The 23,252-nt window shown below is 38.5% G+C and overlaps 1 protein-coding gene across 2 annotated transcripts in view; it reads right to left on the bottom strand.

Annotated features, from left to right (window-relative positions):
- Positions 1-8,992: 8,992 nt before the first annotated feature.
- The window catches only part of FHIP2A (FHF complex subunit HOOK interacting protein 2A), a 40,808-nt gene continuing 26,548 nt past the window's right edge, over positions 8,993-23,252 (bottom strand). For both annotated transcript variants that reach the window (XM_053584850.1, XM_053584851.1), the window contains exons 14-17: positions 17,691-17,834; positions 12,836-12,976; positions 12,348-12,451; positions 8,993-12,250 (exon numbers count right to left, since the gene is read on the bottom strand). In XM_053584850.1, coding sequence (XP_053440825.1) covers positions 12,145-12,250; positions 12,348-12,451; positions 12,836-12,976; positions 17,691-17,834 — 495 coding nt within the window. In that variant the 3' untranslated portion in view covers positions 8,993-12,144. The remainder of the gene's footprint in view (positions 12,251-12,347; positions 12,452-12,835; positions 12,977-17,690; positions 17,835-23,252) is intronic.

The raw sequence follows: 23,252 nt of genomic DNA, 5'->3' as shown, positions 1-23,252 counted from the left end.
GTCTGAAAAAAATCTCAGTTTGTTGTAAATTCTTATCATTAGCAACAGAATATTTTAGCACAAGAGGGAATGCAATAAAATTGTTCTAGTTATTAGCTTATTACAGGATTTAGAAAAAGTAGTCATTCACAGTGCACATCAGTAATGGGACATGGATGTACAACTATACTTTGTTTTTGTTTTTGACACAGTCTCACTTTGTCACCCCCATCAAAGTGCTCTGGCATCACAGCTCACAGCAACCTCTAACTCTTGGGCTCAAGTGATTCTCTTGCTTCAGCCTCCCCAATAGCTGGGACTACAGGTGCCTGCCACAATGCCCTGCTATTTTTAGAGATGAGGTCTCATTCTAGCTCAGGCTGGTCTTGAACCTGTGAGCTCAGGCAATCTACCCACCTGAGCCTCCCAAAGTGCCGGGATTATAGAAGTGAGCCACTGTGCCAGGCTATAACTTGCTTTGATTAAAACTATCAGAATATGGGTGGCACCTGTGGCTCAAAGGAGTAGGGCGCCAGCCCTATATGCAGGAGGTGGCAGGTTCAAACCCAGCCCTGGCCAGAAACTGCAAAAAACAAACAAACTATAAGTATATGATTCCTCTGCAAATAATCTGAAGTCTGAAATGGAAGTGTTGGATGTGGTCATGCTCAAGCTTATAACCTTGGTGATTATGAAGGTTTCTTTTCTATTAACATAGACACTCTTATCTCTAAACAAGTTCTATGCTCTTCCCACTGTGTCTGGATAGTTCTGGTAGCATATCATCATATTCTAGCTGGTCTTAAGGGTGCTTCAGAGAGCAGCATGCCCAGTCAAGGCATTGCTGCAGAACTCAGGATGCTTCGGAGAGCAGCATGCCCAGTCAAGTCATTGCTGCAGAACTCAGGGTGCTTCGGAGAGCAGCATGCCCAGTCAAGGCATTACTGCAGAACTCAGGGTGCTTCGGAGAGCAGCATGCCCAGTCAAGGCATTGCTGCAGAACTCAGGGTGCTTCGGAGAGCAGCATGCCCAGTCAAGGCATTGCTGCAGAACTGAGGGTGCTTCGGAGAGCAGCATGCCCAGTCAAGGCATTGCTGCAGAACTCAGGTTTGGACCTGACCCTGATGCTTCTTAGAGAAATAGCTCATTCTAAGACTGGGACAGAAAATATACAAGATGAACTTGGAGTATTCTGTAGTCCCAAAAAGAAAGGAAGTGTTCAAAAACAAACAAATGGGCAAAAGAATAACTTTACAGTAGAGAAACCTGACAAATACTACTATAGTCAGGGGACCAAGGCTGTGTACTCTTGATAGGATGTGCTAAAAATGTCACTTTAACTCTGCATTCTTTTTCTCCAAAATCCAGGATCTCAGTCTAATCATGTAGTAGGGGGGCATCCTACAAAACATTTGACCAATACCACCCCCCCAGTTTTCAAGATCCACAAATTAGGTCCAAGAACTGCTGAAGACAGGAGGCCTGATGGCAACCCCTCCTCCGAGGTGGGGCTCCGTCTCTGCAGGGCCCTTCCCCGACCTTCTAGGTTCTGCTAATCTCAGCTTCTTCCCTCGGAGCCCCCACCCCCACCCCCCCGTGTCTTACAGTGGTGCTGCTTCCTGCTGGTTTTAGCTCTGGATTAAAGTAATATGTTTTCTTTTGTTCATTCAGCCCTCCAACATCCAATTCCCTGTGTAGATTCCCTCTGTTGAAAGGCCTTCTGTGGTTTCTGTTTTCCTAACTGAATACTGACTGATACAGTACTTGGTGCTAGGAAACAGAGATGAATTTTGGGGATTGATTTATGTCATTGGACTTAAATGCTGGCCTGAGTTCTTTGTCAATGGGAAATACCACACTATCTAATTACATTATATGCAGGGGCACGGTGATTAAATTATCGCCAGTGACTGAGATGAAATGCCTCCCAAAACAAGTGCCTTGGGGGACCATATAGTTTTTCCTACAGGTTGAAAATGAAAAGGACAATAGGTATAAACTGCCACTGCCCCTTGGCTACCCTAATTATAGTATTAATAGTAATTATGACTACAAAGCATTGGAGTGGGATACCGTCATCCACGTGGAGAGTGTATTAGCTCAAGATTTTAAACTTCTAAATCCAAGTCTAAGAAAGAACCATAGAAGTTCTCAGGCAGCCCTAAAATAATTTTATTTCTTTAGCCATAGAGCCAATCTATACAAAAAATATGACCGAAATTTCACTGCATGGGTTACAGAATTACAATGTAAGTCAAACTCATAGACTTGCCATGAGTCGTGTGAAAATGAATTGATGGAGAGAGCAGCACTCTGAAATCCTGAAAGGCCACATATGGGCAGACTCAGATGAAGATGATAATCTTAAACCCAAGGCCTCTCTGCCACTGGAAACTTCTGGCTCCCAGATCTGTCATTAGAGTCAGATCTCAGTATGTTCTAGGGTAGAAAGCAGTGTGACCTGAAAAGCATTAGCTTGTACTCCAGAAGAATGACAATATCTTGCTAATTTATATCAGTATATATCTGGGGGATACTGTGAGACCAGACAAAGGAAGACAAAATAAAGCATTAAATCAGGCCAAATGTATGGACTGGGGTGCACTTAGTCTGGATTTAAGGTATTAGTTCATTAAGGGATGGAAATGACTCTAACAGTTTCTTGGTTGATTTAACAAAATGTGTACTTACTGGTGGCTGACAGTCAATGAGCCAAGATGCCAAGACTTCCTGGAGTAATGCAGAAAAATCATCCATAGATGTGGCAAGATAGAAATGTAGATTTATGTGGAGCCTGAATACCTAACTGTATCTCCCAATGGGGTCCAGGTGACAATTTTCACTGAGGTACTAAGACGCGTTATTAATAAGGGCAATACCAGCATCCTTGAAAAGCTCTACAGTGATGGAATTCCTCAGGCTGCAGGAACCAGGGGCAGATGCTGTCACTGAGATGGGTCCAGGCAGGAAAATGGAAATGACGTACTAGAAATGTCAGCAGAGGGAATTTTATGAGGGAATTGGTTACAGGAATTGTGGAGGGCTAAATGAGGGGAACAAAGGTCATTTACTGAAGTCATCAGAAATAACAACCCAAGAGGCAGCTGCCACCACTCAGGCTGAGAGCAAACAAAGAGTTTGGGGTTACATACAGACCTAGAAGCTTGGGGGAAGGGCCCTGGAAACTCGAACGCAGGCTGCTGAGAGGAGGCACTGCCACGTTGCTGCTGCTGGCAAGGCTGGTTCTGGGAGGGCTTAAAGAACATGGTGTGGTCTTCAGACCTGCAATCCCAGCACTTTGGGATCCCGAGGCAGGAGGATCATCTGAGGCCAGAGGTTTGAAACCAGCCTGAGCAACAGGCTGTTTAAAAATTAGCCAGACATGGTGGCCACACTTTGCTACTTGGGAGGCTGAGACAGGAGAATCGCTTGAGCCCAGGAGCATAAGGTTGCAGTGAGCTGTGATTGTGCCACTGCACCCTAGCTTATGCAACAAAGCAAGACCCTGTCTCAAAAAACAAAACAAAAAACAAACAAAGAGGCTGAAACCAACTACTGCAAACCCATTGCTGAGATGGTGCTGAGAAGAATGAGCCACCTCAAGGGAAGTTTGTTCTTCCCTCCTCCCATTCCCCCTTCTCCTTTGGGCAGCCCTCCTTGACAAAACTTGGTAGAAAGCCAGTTAGCAATGGGGAAATCCAGCAACACAAAGCAGACTATAGAAGAGTGGGTTTGGAACTGAACGACCGTCGCTTAATAAGCCACACAAAACCCACCTTACCCGCTCTACTTTAAAAAGCAAACCTCTCAAAGCTAGGGACTTTATTGGAATCCTCTTCTCTCGCCAAGCCATAAAGGATTTATAAATATTTGTTGAACATCATGGATAATGCTACTGTATCCTTTCAACAACACTACCCATTTTGGACCTCAGACTTCACACTTATGGAAGCCGTACTCGGTGATGGTGTTTTGTGTGTCCAGCTGGAACGTTTTTCCACTGTAAGCCAGGTCATCTAGGAAAGTCACATCAGGAGAGGAGAGCCTGTCTTTGTGTAAGTGGAGTAACCACTTACTGTCAGTAGTTTGATGAAAAGAGGTACTGAGGGCAGCGTAACTGCTCCTGTAAAATACATGTATTTTTTCTTTTTTAATCATAGTTAAGAGGCAGGGATCAGCTTCCATGGTGATACGGGGATTTCTGAACAGTCTGCAGATAATGCAGGGTCTGAGAATCTTGCAAAGTTTTTCTAAAAATAACACAGGAATCGGTAGAAAAACTCAGCCTTCGCACCTATCCAACATCTTTCTTAACCAAATAAGACTGACAGCGAGGATTTCTGTTCTAAGAGGCTAATGTATTAAGTTGAGTGATTGATTACACACATTGCTGGAGGACAGGTCACAATATAATGGTCTCTTACCAGACAGAATAGCAATAGTAGTCTGTACATCGACCACAAAGAACGTTTAATAATAGCCTTAAACGGTGTTGATATCAAAATGCTCAGCCCTGAATTATCTATGTCAAATTAATTACATTTCCCTCGTCTTTTCCTTTCCATTGAAATAAAAATGATAATGAGCAACACTACTTTCCAAGATTGTATATCAGCAATTTCTGAGTAATTTCTTTGAAACACTCCAAACTCAATGAATATCAATTATAATATATGCTATGCATGAAAAGACTCCCACCATCAAGAACCGTGCAAAATTATTTTTATTTCAATGTCAAATTCCAAAGAAAAACAGCCAGAAATTGCTATGCACATTTGCATTTATAGCTTTTATTATTTTTAGGATGTGGTTCTGAACCCAAATTTCAATGAGTCACATGCGCTCTTGCCAATTTTCAGGGAAAGGCTTACTTGAAGCTGCAAAACCTTGGCTCCTTTTATGGAAAACGTTAAGTCTCTATAAAATGGAACCTATTTATTGTCAAGGAGTCCAAGGTACATTGACTATTGGGGTGGATATTTTATCCTAAAAGTAGGTATTTTCTTCTCAACTTCCACTTCTATTGCAACACCATACCAATACAGCTCATGAAAAAGAAAGACGGTCTATTTTCCAATCATTTCTAAAAAAGAATGGAAATAAAGATCACAGGACAAATAATTGAAGCAGTCAAAAAAGATTACAGAACCATAAAATGCTCAGTGACTTGCTACATTGTTGATAAGAGCAACAGGATAAAAAGATTTAAACAGAAAAGCATGCTTTAAACATGGAAGACTAATGTTTGAGGAATGGCTAATTTGTTTCCCTCTAGAAATCTTCAGTACATGGTTCTCTTGGGAAGAGAGATTTAATTTTAATCAATTAAAACCCTACATGCTATTCTACTGGTGAGTGGAGGAAGGAATGCATTTCTCATGTTATTATATAAATGAATCTCATTTTCAGGGATTTGAAATATAGCTTTATCCAGGCTATAGTGAATTTGTGTGTCGTCTCATCTTTCTGAATTATAGTAAAATTGATTTTGTGATTCCTTACTCGTAAATTACCGGCCTGAGGCAGTAACAGCCTTGGAGATGCTTTTGCTTGTCTGTCCTCATCTCATAGGCTGGCTGTGTCACTTATTCTTTTTTCTGAGCCACATCTAGCTCTTTAAGCTTGTAATTCTGGTTGTAGTTCTCAACCTTGAAAAAGGGCAGTCTGTTGTAAGTACACCCAGAATGTGTTCTTGGTTCATTTTGATCCTCTAAACTGAGTACCATTCCTGAAGCCTTCAGCACATCATTGGAATTAAACATTGTAAGGAATTAATGGTGTGATCACTATGAAAATGAACACACAACGTGGATGATACCATTATGAACTAACAGCCACACAAAGCAGAGGGCGTCACCTTCTGGTGTAAGATCCAAGTGACCCACAGTGATATTCAGATGTCTGGAGGTCTGCTACTGAATTCTTCCTTCATGGAAGTATGTGGTTAATAAGGGGAATTATTACCTTAATGCTTCAATATCTGCCTAGTCTAACTAGAGGGAAGGATAGGTTATAATATAAAATTATAAAGCATACTGATAAAATGATTTCGGCCAGAAAAAAATAAAGCACACTTAATTTCCTTTAACTCCTTAACACATGGGCTATCAGGTGATTACTGGAGGATCATACCCAGAAGACCAGGTATGAAGGAAAACAGGTCAAGTCTCTTCACCTTGCTCTCTGACAAGCGCCAGACCTGAGGCTTAAATTTCAGGAATGCGTAGGAGTCACGGGAAGAGAATTCAGTGGAGGTTGACATATTCCCTCTCTCCTCACATATCCAGCATATAGCCTCTGAATTCCTCTCTACTGTTTCTACCAGCCTGGGCTGGTCTGTCTCTTACTTGAAGATGTAGCCACTTTGTGCCCTAATCCAGGCAAGAATAAGGAATATTGCCAAGGGAGCACTGGGTTAAAAGTAAGGAGAAAGGTTTGGTTCTCTTAAATAGCCAAATCTTACCTCTTATCTTTGAGTCACTTTTTAAAGTCCAATACAATCTTTTGGTTTTAATATTTTAATTGACTATTTGCATGCTCCTTATACAATAGTTCTAGAAAAAGGTCACAAATCAGAACAATTACTTACTGTTCATCAACTCAGAAAATATGAGCCCCCAAACTCTACTGTTTGGGCTAATGCTTCATATATTGGTGTAAAAGTTTATACCAACCGCAGAAGGGAGTGAAAGGCAACAGTTAAGTGTGGTGAATACAGTAGGATGAACAGTTTGTACTTCTTGATGAGTTGACTTTTTTATAGTTATAACTTCTGAGAATATCTGGCATATCTCAAAAGAATATACACCAAAGAAAGAATTTATATAAAAATGTATAATATACTCAACAGTAAGACTATAAACAAGACTTGAGTTTCAGATTTTCCCTTTTAGATGATTTGCCACATTACTAACTTCCTATGGTGTTCACACCGCTGGGTAGCTTCTCGAACAGTGTTCACCAACGTGCACTGTAATTTATTTGTGTGAACACACTGAACTATCACTGAGACTGTCTGCAGGCCTGAAATCATTGCTGCTTCTTTTCCTACCACCTTAACACCTAGTTCACACAAATCCTCAATACATATTTGTTCCTTAGTGGCTGGGTGTGTGTCCCAGCTACTTGAGAGAGTTAAGGCAGGAGGATCACTTGAGGTTAGGAGTTCAAGTGCAGCCTGAACAACATAAAAAGATTATCTCTTAAAAAAATTTTTTCCAAAAAGAAAGAAAAAAAAAACTCAATGAAAAAAATGTTGGGCTGCTGTGGTAGCTCATGCCAGTAACCCAAGCACTTTGGGAGGCTGAGGCAGGTGGATTGCTCGAGCCCAGAAGTTCAAGAGTAGCCTGAGCAACATAGCGAGACTCTGTCTCTACAAAAAATAGAAAAATTAGCTGGGTGTGGTAGTATGCACCTGTAGTCCTAGCTACTCAGGAGGCGGAGGCCAGAGGACTGCTTGAGCCTGGGAGTTTGAAATTGCAGTGATCTATGATGCCACTGCACTCTAGCCTGGGTGACAGAGTGAGACCCTGTCTCCAAAGGAAAAAAGAGTGAAGAGACAAAATTCTTGTTTTTGGATAAAATGGACCTTACTTTTGATATTTTTAGAAATAACATAATGATGCGAAAAAATTTCTAATGCACACAACAGTCAAATCCTAAGAGTGGTATGAATGAAACAGGCTTACATGGACCTCCTTGAGGTGGAAAATGGGGTCCAGATCAAAGTTAAAACCCACCTTCTACAAGGTAGCCCACAGGGAGCAACTCTCCGTATTAGCCTAAGACCAACTAAAACACAGGCCGTTTCTTTTGCATCCTCTGTCATTAATCTCACTGACATGCAACGTTTTTGCTTATTTTGTTTTTTGGGGGGAAAGAGGTCTAGTGTGAGAGTTACTCCAATAAAACTTTATGTTAATTTTTTAGATTCCCTTGGATTACTAGTTTTCTAGATAAAACCCTGCCAAATTCTTAGCAGCAGTTTGAAGCAGGTTTTAGACGGGGGTGGGGAGTGGGATCAATCATGCATTTCTAAAATGCAGTTTTCTTTTGAAGTAGCTCAGGGTAAGAAGGGTAATTTCAACTCTTCAAGGCCTAAACCTTGCTTCCTCCATCCTTTCAACCTAGTCACCTTTTTATTTCTAAAGCTATTTCAAATAACAATGGCTGAAAAGAATCTTTGGGTAGTTGGGATTAATAGCTACATTTTTCTTTCTGGTTGAGCTATATATTACATGTTTCCTTCAGTTTCCAATTACGGAACTTTGGCAAATACTCAAGTGAATGGAGTAAGTTTAAAGTCTAATTGTTTTACATGTCAGCTAAAAAGTAACATTTTTATATGTGTTGGGAAAATATTAAATAATGCTTAGCACAAATTATTTTTCTAAGACCTGCATAAATATACCTTCCTTTAGGGCAGTGATTATTTTTTTTTTTTTGAGACAGAGCCTCAAGCTGTTGCCCTGGGGAGTGTGCTGTGGCATCACGGCTCACAGCAACTTCCAACTCCTAGGCTTAAGTGACCCTCTTGCCTCAGCCTCCCAAGTAGCTGGGACAACAGGAGCCTGCCACAATGCCCGGCTATTTTTTAGTTGTAGTTATCATTGTTGTTTGGCAGGCCTGGGCTACATTCGAACCCACTAGCTCTGGTGTATGTGGCTGGCAACTTAGCCGCTTGAGCTACAGGCGCCAAGCCTAGGGCAGTGATTACTAAGGAGAAAGGTGGAGGATATATGTGAGATTTACCCAGGAGGACTTTTAAGCTATATACCCCCTCCCCCCAAAATATTGATGCATTTCTTCCTGTTCTCTCCCTAAATCCCTAGAACCATTGACTGAAGTGTACTGTATCCCTTTGTGTGCTGGGGGTAGAAACTTAACATTGGATGGATAAAATGTTAAACAAACAATGAAAAACATTTCTACAAATGTTTCATTGTTTGAAACTTAACATTGGAGAAAATGGCTCCCATCTGAATTCTACAAAAGTATAAGAAGGCATTTTTGAAAATTACATCATTTATTTTTCAGATTATCCCTCTTAGTCCTGCATGCGTGGTTAGCACAGAAAGTGGAACTCCATCACAACCTTCTTTGAAGAGCAAGTAGGCACACAACCATCATTTGAAGGGTTTCTCCAAGGATGGGCCAAGAATTCCAGATGTTGATAACACTGAAAGTAACCTACACGATGTTCAATAGAAAAATTTACCAAATATCCTCTGTTTAATGTAAACAAGGCAGGAGGCAAAACAAAGTATTACAGTGACACTATTTTACAGGGCCCAGAAATATGATTATCTACCAAATTTTAACACATCGTGTCACAAATGACATGCATATTTCAATTTATTGAACAACCCAAAACATAATTACCGTATAATTTGTGGTTTTAGCACTTCGTTATAACTTTTTTTGTTGGTATCTATGGACTTCATAATTAAATGGTAATTGTATATGAATGCAATAATTTATGGAAACACGTTACCATGAATTTATGAAGTAATTCCATAATTTGTGCCCCATAAAATTAAGTGTAACAATCTTTTACACTAGCAACAGTGTAAGCGAGCTAAGAATTTTGGTCCTTATATATACATATATACACATACATTTACACAAACAATAATGTATATTTAAACCAAAAAGCTATGAATCCACTCACAGCTTCCATATTGCACAGATACATTATGAGAAGTTACATCGTTATAATGTGAGTATTTCAGTGACAACTGGCTAAGACAAATTTGAGTTCAATCAAGTAAAGAATGTGGTTCATAACTAAAAAAAGACTACATCGTGAGAAAGTTGTTAAAAATGTGCATACCTATTCATACAAAAGTGAAGCAAGGCTAAAATTCATTTGGAACTTGCTATGGCAATCAAATGTTATGGTGGTGCTTTCCACCCAACAGAGCTCATTTTAGTCACTGTTTTTGCAAGTACTGAGTAATAGAAATATTCAGCTTTCAGGAGACAGTAAGAAAAAGACTAGTGAAGCCATACAGCTTTTCAGTGACAAGTCCAACGCACTGTGAGAACTTGTGCTGGCTCTAGGTCTGAACTAAGTATGTTTTTTTTAAAAGAAAGAAAAAAAGGAACCCTAAAAGTGAAACAAATTAAGCTTTAAGTGTTAGCTGATTACAAATCAAAGTCATCACAATAACTTAGAAAAATTATCTTTTTGGAAGCAGCATACACATACACAAATATAAGAGTTAAAGCTTTTCAGAGCTTTGTTTCACGGATTAGCTATAATGTCCCATAGTGAAATCAGGATAAAAGATTATTTGGTTTGAGAGGTGACATCACTGCTATCACGCCTACTGAGCACTATGGAAACATTAAGAAATATCTAATATCTCTTAATGCTTTATTTCAAAGACACATACAGCAAAGTACACTGTAACAACATCTAAAAATGGATATGCTGCAGTGCTCCTTGCAATAAGTGGTCAAAAACTACAGCAAACTAAATAATGCTTTCTTATCATTCAACATCATTTAAAGAAAATCATGCATGTAGTAACTATATCCCACTTTTGTTTCTTTCATTGTTTTACTTGATAAATTTCTTAGAATGGGCTAACAAAGATTTGCATTAGAGATTGAGTCTTTTTCTTGTTTTAACAGTGGTAAGCATTCTAGAGCTGAGATTTCATACTCTTTCGATATTTAATATTTTCTTAATAAATATCAAAAACTAACTATAAATCAGAAAAGCTAATACAACAAAATGAGCAGACGTGTAAAACATGCTTCTGTGCACATGACACGTCATGTTCGTATGCAAACATGCTACATAAAATCACTTTCTATAAGGGGAAGGCACAGCTCCGTTCAAGCTGGAACATTTGATAGTCTGCTCCCCCAAATATACGTTATCAATAAATGGAAAGGTAAGAGGAAAGTGCTGCTGCTTAAAATGCCAACTAAACATCAGAAACAAACAATACAGTAAAAGCAATATATGCATGATAAGCATCACTCAAAGGAAGAACAGAAAGGCGGACTAGCCAACGCCCCTTTGTCAGTCAAGTTCAAGCGTGCTGTGCCCAGCGCAGCTCTGCTAAGTTATCCCTTTCTACATACATACTCACTCACATACACACCCAGTTTCCCAAATCCTCTAACGTGGAAACAGGACATTTAAAAGACTGTTTTCTTTAATCTTTTTAGAATTATTTAAAACAAAAGACTGAACAAAATGAAAAAAAAAAAATGTAAACATTAAGGAGGCCATTGGCATTTTGATTGCTGTCTAAGAGTTATCAGTCAGTTCCCAACCTAGACACTACCATGCATTTCAGTAAGAAAATAAAATTATAAAGCAATTTTCAGAGAGGAACAGAAAAACAGAGTTCTCAACTCACATGTTAATTGCTTAAAAAAATACAATTTTAGCAAAAACTACCAATGATGAGCATAAATTCAATGTTTTTGCAAAAATGACACAGTTTAAACTGGGACTCATATGTAAAAATCAATCACTAACATGGCTATGTGCACCAAAGAGTAAAAGAACATTTCTTTAAAAATATATATATTAATGAAGAATTTCTTTATATTAAATTGTTATTTTTAGAAAAGCTGAAGAAAGTTAATGGTGCTCTACATATTTTTATCTCCTATAATTAACTGAATTCATTTGATGGTTCCTGAATTCTATTTTTTTCCTCACTCACAGTTTTTTAAATATTTTGTTTGATAAGAATTCCAACCTTACAAAATTATAAAATTAGTGATTTTTTTGCTATTTATTAATCCAAAAGAATATAAGCATTTGAGTCCCAGAGAATGTCAAAATGCCTTGCTACCTAAAAGGATATTAAAATAACAGAAATATCATCAAAGTCACAACATCAGAAATTTTGCAGCTTTTCACATAGTCATTAGAAATGCTTATTTCCTGAAGTTCCTTTGATTGTATCCTGGGTTCAACAATGTGCCACTTTATATAAAGAACCTTTATGATAAAGCCAATGAAAACAACATCATACAACATTTTACCAATACACGCAATAGGTTCTTCATGGTTCTATCCAGTTGACGGAAACATTCAAAAAGGCTTTTTATCCTCTTGCGGCTGGGTGGAACTGAATCCTTTGTGATGAAATGTGCACAATGGTTCTGTTCCCCTCCTTACTGGAGAGACGATATTTATGGTGTGGAGGAAGCATGATATTTCACAAATGCAATTGCTGCCAGCTCCTTACAGAATTCTTCTAACACAATCACACCCTCCAGCAGAGTGATGTGGTCGATACTGGAAAGGCCAAAGCAGACAACACATCAAGATATCAGCAGATAGTTAATTCTTGTAAATTCTTTGGATGAAAAAAATATATAAAGCACTAACTCACATAGGGCCTTCAGGTTCCAAACCAAGTAGTCGCTTTCTGACTAAGAGAAGCTTGGGAGTGAAGTCCTGAATACGCTGAATGCGAACCATGAGGTCTCCAACAACCTGCATCACAGAACAAGGAACTCAGTCCCCAAAATCAACTACACAGAGATTCACAGGGTGAAAAAAACCAAAACTCCCTGCCTATTACTAAAGGATATAAGCTTCCAGCACTCATATAACCATATCTGACCAAGAACTCATACCTACCCTTTAAAATATAAAAGTCATATATATTATTTAAAAGAAAACTTTTTCTTTTCCTTCCCCATTCTGTAAAATAGTTCAAAATGTATAATGACAACTTCCAAAATGTACAATGACAACTTCCAAATAGTAGATATGAAGCATTTTTCGTTACAGGGCACTGATTGAACATAATACCATTATGACGTGAACTGGACAAGCTGATCAATCCTAGAGAACGTGGCAGGCCCACTGACTCACCCTGACGATCACAGAGAAGAGGGATCTGCAGCCCGAAGCAAGGTTCACGTAAGGATCCAGAAGGTACTCGTGGATGTGGGGGTGCGGGAAGAGAGAAAGTCTAGACAACACCGAGGTGACTTGTAAATTCACATCGTATGGCTGTGGTGAGGTAGAAAACAGAAAGACATCTGGTATTATTTACAAGGTACAGCATACACCTGTGCAATTCATTTACCGTTTCAATGTATCTTTTCCAAGAGAGGAAAATCCACCATCTTACTCCTCCCTCCACGTGTTCTTCTGCAGTGAAAATGTCCACAACTAAACTAGCTCTCAGCACCTTAGTCAAAGTCCTCAACTTTAAGAAAAAAGATTTTAAAAGCATGCATATAAACATATAGAAAAGACAAGCATTTGACACAGTTGGGATGTCTGTTTGACACAGGTTGATTTAATTCACGACGTAGCTGAAGAGGTCATAAGGAATCACCAGTGTGTCGTGTCTGACGTTGGCTACAGGTGATGAGGACACACTGAGAGTACGACCAGAGACCGAGCAGCAGGGTCACACTCGGTCCTCTTACCTACGGTGACATGATTTTAGAAATGATACTCCTCACTGAGATTATTCAACTACTGCCAATGACCAAAAGCATGTGTACAGTAAAATAAAGTTAAATCACACCAGCTTGTCAAGAGAGTGAAAGTACTTGGGGACAGAAATGACCACACTCTGCCTCAAAGTGAATGAGAAGATTCACAGTAGTGATTCCAGAAAGGGATCTCCTTATTGCCTGCGTGAGCATTAACACTCCCCAAACAATTGCACATCTGTGTACAGGGTCTTCGTACATTGTCTGTGGGTAACATCGCAATTTTACTTGAATTCTAGTTGTTTACTTCTGCTCAGTCTCCATTGAAAGCAGCCTGGAGCTCTTTACAGACTATGTCAACATCAAGTCAAAAGCACACTACGCTAAAAGAGGTGCTGTTGCTCACTTAGGACTTTCAGTGGAAACCGCTCACTTCTTCCAGTTTCCTCCTGAGCAGCCAAAGGAAAGTGACCTGTGGAACGCAACTGGCTGCTGGGAGCGGCTGCTGAGAAGCTTGTGACTGATGAGTGAGACAAAGATGCTGTGGCATGCAAAAGGGAAGATGAGTCAGGCCCACACTTAACATTACCCATGGATCTGGCTCGGCACCCATAGCACAGTGGTTACAGCACCGGCCACATGCACCAAGGCTGGCAGGTTTGAACCCAGCCTGGGCCAGCTGAACAATAACGACAACTGCAACAAAAAAACAGCCAGGTATTGTGGTGGGCGCCTGTAGTTCCAACTACTTGGGAGGCTGAGGCAAGAGATTTGCTTAAGCCCAAGAGTTTGAGGTTGCTGTGAGCTGTGATGCCACTGCACTCTACCGAGGGTGACATAGTAAGGAAAAAAAAACCATTATCCATTGATCGATCTGAATGTTTTATTCTCACTCACCAACAGCTTTAAAATCCTTGATCATAATGAATACCAATTACGAAGTAACTGGCACTCAAAGGGGAAAGCTTGGGCATGTGCCAGAAGATGTAACAGATACTATGAGGAACATATGTTTTGTTACATAAATAAAAATTCTCAAATCTTATGCACTAAGTCTTTCTCACTCACCATCAGTTTCATAAACATGGGGGGTTATTTTTTTTTTGAAAGAAAAACTACTCCTGAGTCATTCTTTTTCATAATCTAGCTTAAAGCAAGATAAATGAAAATATATATATATATTCCTAATAAAAGATAGTTTAAAAGTATATTCTCCTACTTGATAAAATTTGAGGGGTTTTGGTATTATTATTGATACATCATAATTGTACATATTTTGAGGGTACATGTGTCTAAGTTATTTGCCCAAGTTCAAACTCTTCACTCTTAAGGACAGGACAAAACCTGGTCTCCTTGCATTTCTCGTGATGTTCTTAAGACTCTGCTATGGACTTTAGCATTTTACTGTTTTTTTGAAATCACCACAGCTACAATCAATATTAAATGTTTCTGTTATAAAGCATTTTGTGAAAATTAATAATAAGACTACACAATAGTGTCATGTCTACTTGGTATCACAACTTCTTAATTATACATGAAAAAATCAGCTATTTTATTAACTTTATTTATTCTATTAACCATCCATATTAAATGTTTAATCTCAGCCCAGTTACCTTATTATGTTTTAGGGATACAAACTAAGAAAATACTAACAAGAATTAATCTCAGCAAAAACATTTAGGAAAGAAAGAAAATGAAACCAGACCAAAACTGCTCAGCACCCCAGGATTCATGTGCTATTTCTGAGATTATACTATATAATGTTCTTACCAAAAAGGCTCAGAAAAATCAGGTTTTGTATTTTGGTTTTTAAAAAGATTATTTTTAATTTTTGATTAAAATCATAACTGTATACATTTGCAGGGTACAATGTGATGATTTGATATACAATGCTTACATCAAACTGATTAACATAACCACACCTCACTTACTTATTTTTTGTGGTAAGACATTTAAAATTTACTCTTAGTTATTTTGAAATATACCCTTGTATTGTGCACATAAAATGAGATCCCACCAAATGCCCTCCCCTACCCCTCCCCTCTTCCTCCTCCCCCTTGCTAAACTATATTTATGTTTTATCATTCTTATGAGTGTGTGTTTGTATATTGGTTTCACAATAGTATTGAGTACATTGGATGTTTTTTTTCCCATTCTTGAGATACATTACTAAGAAGAATGTGTTCCAGTGTTTATCCATCCAGATAAATAAAACAGATGTAAAGTCTCCATCTTTTTTTATGGCTGAATAGTAATTTTAGACATAGGATTTTACTATGTTGTCAAGGCTGGGGTCTAGTGGGTATTCACAGGTGTGATCATCACACACTACAACCTCAAACCCTTAGGTTCAAGCAATCCTCCTGCCTCAGCCTCCTGAGCTCCTGCACAACAGACATGTCCCACCATGCCCAGCTCAAGGGTTTTTTTTTTTGTAGAGACAGAGTCTTACTTTATGGCCCTTGGTAGAGTGCCATGGCCTCACACAGCTCACAGCAACCTCCAACTCCTGGGCTTAAGCGATTCTCTTGCCTCAGCCTCCCGAGTAGCTGGGACTACAGGCGCCCGCCACAACGCCCGGCTAGAGCTCAAGGGTTTTTAAAGACAAAAGGTTTCAGCCTGGGCTCCAGAGTTCATTAGCTAAGTCTCATAACTAAAACTAAGGACTCCTGATTTATAAAAAATGCTAGAAATCTGTCTTTCCCTGGTGATACAGGTTTACAGAAACAATGAGGAGACAGTGTATGAATCAGCTCTGGGCTATGAAATGCTGCAGGTGAAATCAAAAGAATTTTAAACATTGTGGGATATTCTGTTTTCAATGTATCCTTTTGTGTCAGCATTCTACAAACTAAACAAAAAATGCTCAAGTATGATGAAAATTTCGAGTGGACTTTCAATTCAGAAATTACTTTTTAAAATTTAGATACTTTTTTAGTTAGTGCTTTTGTTCAAAAATCTCTAAAGATAACTATCTTGATTGTTAATGTCTCTTGTTAGCTTAATCGGATTCAAAGTAAGCAACTAGTGCAAAAAACACAATGAACTGATGAACCCCAGCTACCCAAGAGGTGTACACAGCCACGGCCTGCAGACTGCAATGCCTACTAATAGCCAGATTTACACATTTTGTCAGGTTTAAGACAAACAACTGAACACTAGAAATATAGCAGATGCTATTAAGAAATTAAAAGAAAAAAAGAATGTGGTCTCTTGATTACTGTCTAAAACAGTACTGCCTAAAGTCCAAACTAGAGGCAGACTTCTAAGGTGGTGATTTTTTTATTTGACTTTCTGGTTATTGAAGACAGTCTACTTAGGGAGTAAATTTCTTTTATAACTCCTTATGCTCACATAAATATTTAACTAAAATGCTAAAAATGAACAAGTACTTTAATAATACATGTTAAAATTAATTCCAAATTGATTAACCCAATTCCTATGTTGAGGAAAGTATTGTGCCCAGTTGTTTTATTTCCCACTGGGAAAACAAAGCTCTCTCATCACTTTATGTATGAATGAACAACGGAAGGAAGAAAGATTCCAAAATCCCAAACTCATTTCTCCTGACAGTTGATGAGATATGCACAGCAACATACCAGTTGTTGATGATTTTTAATCTACCTTTGAGGAAGGAAATTAACCTTTGGTATTTCACCTTTCCCTTCTGAAAATGAATATCACTCACAAGTTCTCTGAAGAAGCAGGTTCATCTAATATTGATCTATAATTTTAATGAGACTTGAGTCTTCAAGATTCAATTTGAAATGACATTTAAGGGCTTCTGAATTTGAGTTTAACAAGTTTTATTCTCTCTGTAGCTGTACTAACCATAATAACTAAAAGGCCTTCTGAATTAATCATAAAAGGAAAGCACTCTAGTCATCTCCGAAATGTGTTAAGGAAAGACAATGGCCTATAATGAGAAGTAAAATAAAATATATAATTTTGTAATAGCTGTCAGGCCAAAAAAAAAATTTTTTTTTTTTGTGTGGTTTTTTTTTTGGCCAGGGCTGGGCTTGAACCCACCACCTCTGGCATATGGGGCTGGTGCCCTACTCCTTGAGCCACAGGCGCCGCCCCCCAAAAAATATTTTTAACAATATAGAATACATCAGAAACCCACCAGTTGTTGGCAATCAAGCTTTATGAAAAAGTCATCCAGTAGAAAAACTAAGAAAACAATAAAAGTACTTTATGGAAAATCTAAACAAAGACTTGAGATGATCCCATGCATGGTAACAAAACAAGAGGAAAATCAGTATTTTAAAATGTATTACCTGATCAAGAATTCTTCCCATTCTGTCAAACAAAACTTTCAAAAAATGACCTTCAAAGAAAGCAGCTTCTAAATTGCACTTTTCCAATGCTTTTGGAGACCCAGGCCACTCCCATCTTAAGCAGATAGCACAGTAGTCCCGGAACTAGGGGGTGGGGGAGGGAAGGAAACATTTGGATCATTAAGCAACAAAAACATATTTCAATGAAAAATAAAAGTGATTTCCTTGAATAAGCATATAAAAACGCTTCAAATGCAGAATGTGTGCTATATGTGAGGTGCCTGGAGGCAAAGGCAAGATTATGATCACCAGTAACTAATGTAGTTGATTTTACAAAGGCATATTTTTGCTTTACTAAAATATCCCTTCTAACAACTGTGCTTATACTTATTCTTTAAGGAATTAAATTTAGTTTTTTTCATCACAAATGTAGAGTACATTTAAAAAGCAAAGTAAGACTTCACCAAGTTTTAAGTTTGTTTTAAAACGTTACGGGTAATAGATGAATGTGTTATCTGAGAAGGCAAGCTGATGTTCCTAGACTAGATTGACAGTGGGCATGCTGTTACGATAGGATGGAAGAGCGCTGCCTACAAGGGGGTCCACGGGCTGGTGCTGGTCCTCAAGGAGAAGAGAGCAAGCATTTCACTAAAATTTGACTGAGTAGTTTTACGTCTGCTGAAATCTGACAATAGATGAGTGGGGCTTGTACTTTGTGCCTGTCTTTTCATTTTTCTATAGCAGTAATGCATTTTTATTGAATTTTACAGAAGTGTTGGTCTGTGACAGATAGAAATAATAAAAAAGTGGTCCCTCACTATAGATAGTTATCACTGGAACAATGCAGATTTTTATAAGCACAAGATTGTCTCATATAATAAAAATGAATTTTTTAAAGTCTTCTCTTTTATTTGAATTTAAACAAAAGAAAGTTAAAGCATTGTTTACTTCCTTTTTTTCCCCTTTCATATTCTTCTTTTTCAATAAAGCAAAAGTACTCTGTCCTCTCCAGTTTTAGAAATTACCCGAAATTTAAAAAGAACATATTCTTACTGTGAAGTACTAACAATTGAAGTCCAATTTTTAAAAGAAAAAACATATTTAAAATGATTAAATATATTGCAAGTTTTAACTCATTTGGCTTTCAATAGACAATTTTCTGTACAAAGCCACATCCCAATTTTTAATAAATCATTTTTACACTATAATCTCTTAAGTTCTGACCTAGAAAGTAATAATTTTAATTTTTTAATCCTGTTTTCTAATATTTCTGGAACAATCATAGTAACTCCATCTGTAGTCACAAAATGGAAATAAAAGAAACTTTACAAAAAGAATAAATGCAGTTTAAAAACCTAATTGGTACTATTGAAAGGTTTATTTTTACTTGTATTGACTTCACTTGATTGTTATCATGAATGTTACTCCCTATATATTCCATTATCCCAGCTATTTGTGTATTAACCTGGACTTGAATTCAGGCTTAAAGTATAATAAGTTAATTATATACATATGCAGACTAATTATATACAACATACTTTAAAGGGTTTACATGAAAATGAAATAATTTTTAATTTTCTAATTTGAGAAAATTAAGAATTTTCAAATTTTGAAATATTTTCTTCTAGTTAGTCATCAAATACTAAATAGTTATTGATACTGTAAAACTTATAGAGCCCTGACCCAGATATTTTGTGGGAGTCACTGGTAATTCAAATATGAGTCCCACCCGTAAGAGACTGACTGCCTTATAACTCCACTACAGGAAAGAAAACACAAAGAAAATAAATAAATAAATAAAATTATTTAAAAAAGAAAACACAAACGGCCACAAAAGATGAAGAAATAATGCCATGGGCAAAAAGAAGAGCCATTACCTTTCCTGATGGGGAAGAGGAGAAGGGCTCCTATCCTTACTGGTGGATGAGGGGAGCAGAAGATTGGAAAAGAGAATAAGCCAGGAAGTGGCATTTAATCAGGCCCTTAGAAACGGGGTAGAAATACACGTATCAGATGATGGGCAAGAAATGAAAGAGAGGAAAATCTCTTGAGAACAGCATCGGTAAAAGCACGTAGATGTGTATATTGACTAGAGAGTGAAAGTCACAGTAAGAAATAAAGATGGAAAAGCAGGCTGGGAAATTGATCCAAAAGGATACCGAATGCTAAGATTAGATGTCTAAGTATTTTGACTTTATGAGTTAATAAAGAAGTAGGACTTAGAGCTGTACTTCAATGAAGTTAATCTGTTAATGCATTCTAAACAGAAGGAACAAGCTGAAGAGACAAGTTATGAGGCTACTGTAATCCCAGGCAAAAGGAAGTAACGACAAACCAGGATTCTCAAAGTAGAAATGGGTAAGGGGACAGACAGGAGAGATGTGAGGCAGGCAAAACTGATACCGCATGGCAGGCTAGGAGGAATGGAAGACGCACCCTGGGGACCGGGAGGATGGATGTGCCACTGGCCACAGCAGGAAACCCAGGAGCAGACATACAGCTTTGGAGGAACCAATGAGAACTTCTACTCTGGACAGAGGAAGCAGAGGAGAAGAAGATGTGCGTAGCTGGGACTAGACCTTTGAAGATGCTTTAGATGTATCAAATAGAAGGTTAGATATGGAATTAAACCAGAAGAACGCCAAAGGAATGAAGATAGAAAAAAGGGCCAATGACAGATTTGGGGGCCACATCATCTTACAGGGGACAGAATGGAAAGGACACCTTATATTTAAAAGCAGCTGCAACAGCAGTACAAAGAAATAATAAACAGAAGCCTTAAAGAAGTAGTTTGAACAGGAAGGGGTTAAACCAGTTCAGCAAAGTTGCAAGATGAGAGATCAGTATACAGAAATCAGTTATTTCTATGCTAGCAATGAACAGTCAGAAAATGAAATTCAGCCAGGCACAGTGCAAGCCACCTATAATCCCAGCACTTTAGGAGGCTGAGGTGGGAGGACTGCTTGAGGTCACGAGCTCAGGACCAGCCTGGGCAATAGAGCGAGATCCTGTCTCTACAAAAAGAAAAAATTAGCCAGGCAGAGCGGTACATTCCTATAGTCTGAGCTCCTTGGCAGCCTGAGGCAGGAGGATCACTTGAGCCCAGGAGCTTAAGACTTGCAGGGACCTATGAACACGTAATTGTACTCCAGACTGGGTAACGGAGTGAGATTCTGTCTCTTAAAATAAAAAGAAAAAGAAATTCACAAAACAGTATCACTTACGATCGGATCAAAAAGAATAAAATACTTAGGAATAAATTTAACCAAGGAAGTACAAGACTTGTACACTAAAACCTGTGAAACACTGCTGAATAATATTAGAGAGAACCCAAGTACATGTAACAACATCCTGTGTTTGTAAATTGGAAGATTTATCATTGTTAAGATGGCAGTACTCCCAACTAATGTACAGATTCAATGCAAACCCTACAAAAATTCCTACTGCCCTCCCCCTTTTTTTTTTTTGCAGAAATGAACAAAGTAATCCTAAAATTCATATGAAATTGCAAGGGACTCCAAACAGCTAAAACAAACTGGAGGAAGAGGAACAAAGTTGAGGGACTTACACATCTCAATTTTAAAACTTACTGCAAAGTTACAGCATCCAAGACACGGTGGTCTGAGGATACGGACAGTGGAACAGAATTGAGAGTCCTGAAATAAACCTCACATTTATGATCAACAAAGTGGAAATAGCCTTTCCACAAAGATGCTGCGATAACTGGAAATCTACATGTAAAAAAAGAAGCTGGACCCACCTCACACCATATACAATAATTAACTTAAAATGGGTCAAACACCTAAAGCTAAAACTATGAAACTCGTAGAAAGACACTTAAGTGAAAAATCTGTATGATCTTTGATTAAGCAATGATTTCTTAGATACGGTGCAAAAAAGCACAAAGGAAAAGTAGGTAAATTTCACTTCAGCTAAAGTAAAAACTTGTGTGTCAAAAAACACTATCATGTCCGGGCACGGTGGCTCATGCCTGTAATCCTAGCACTGTGCATGGACTGCCTGAGCTCATGAGTTCGAGACCAGCCTCAGCCAGAGTGAGAGGCTGTCTCTAAAAATAGCTGGGCACTGTGGCGGGCGCCTATAGTCCCAGCTACTCTGGAGGTTGAAGCAAGGGGATCACTTGAGCCCAAGAACGTGAGGCAGCTGTGAGCTATGATGCCACAGCACTCTACTGAGGTGCCAAAGTGAGACTCTCTCAAAAAAACAAAACAAACAAACAAAAAAAAAAAAAAAAACACTATCAAGAAGGCAAACACAACTTCCAGAATTGGAGAAAATATTTGTAAATCATAAAGCTCTAAGAATCTAGTAAGCAGAATATATAAGGAACTCTGACAACTCAACAATAAAAAGACAAATAGCCTAGTTAAAAAATGGGTCAAGGATTTGAATAGATATTCTCCAAAGAAGATACACAAGCATCTTCTAACACCATGAAAAGGCACTCAACATGGCGGGCCATTAGGGAAATGTAAATCAGAAAACTACTGTGAGATTTCACTTCACACCGACTAGGATGACTATAATTTTAAAAATGGATAATCACTTATTGGTGAGGGCATGGAGAAATTGGAATCTGCTGGTGCTGCCACAGTGAAAAAGAGTTCGTCAGTTCCTCAAAAAAGTTAAGTACAAAATTACCAGGATGCATAGATTCAAGAATCCACCCTCATGGGTTAGAGTCCTCAAACTTGGCCCAAATAAACTCTCTGCTTATGTTGGGGGGAAAAAAAAATTCCTTCTCAAAGGGATATCTGAAAACCAAAAAATTGTTTTTTTTTAAGGAAAAAAAAAGAATTACTATGTGACCTAGCAATTTTATTACTAAGCACATAGCCAAGAAAATTATGTTCACACACAAAGTTTTAAAGGAATATTGACAATAGAATTATTCATAATAGCCAAAAAGTAGAAACAATCCATATGATGGAATGTTATTCAGTCACCAATGCACAGTATAACGTGAATGGATCTGGAAAACACCACGCTAAATAAAAGCAGCCAGACACAAAAAGCCACGCAGACACTCACAGGGCGTGATCAGATTATGTGAAATGTCCAGAAGAGGCAAAGCCTCGGAGACGAAAAGTAGATCAGTGGCTGTCAGAGGCTGGGGGGCCGGAGGGGGAGGCAATGAGGAGTGATGCTTAATTGTACAAGGTTTCTTTTGGGGCTGATAAAACTATTCTGGCATTAGATAGTGAGGAAAAGGCCCTTAATTTAATAACTAAAGCAGACCGTTGAGAAACTGTTTCTATGAGGTAGAAAGGTCGGATTCAGGGTCTGAAGGAGAGCTGAGCGGCCCGGACAACACTTGTGACTCACTGTGGGTCTACGAATGCTGGGAAAGGGAGAGGGTAACAGCCTGTGGGTGGGAAGCAAGGGTGGGTGGATAGAATTCTTAAGACACCGCATTTGGAATCAAGAGGAGAAATGGATCCAGGCAGGGGATAATTCAAAGTAAAAAAAGGAGCACAAAGAAATCTTGATAGAGACACAGTCAGTGAAATGCAAAGTGAAGGTCACCCAGCACAAAGCAAA

This window comes from Nycticebus coucang, chromosome 3, assembly GCF_027406575.1.
Source record: "Nycticebus coucang isolate mNycCou1 chromosome 3, mNycCou1.pri, whole genome shotgun sequence".
Classification (NCBI taxonomy): Eukaryota; Metazoa; Chordata; class Mammalia; order Primates; family Lorisidae; genus Nycticebus; species Nycticebus coucang.
Note: the sequence above shows the minus strand (reverse complement) of the source record. Positions and strands in the feature narration are given on the sequence as shown.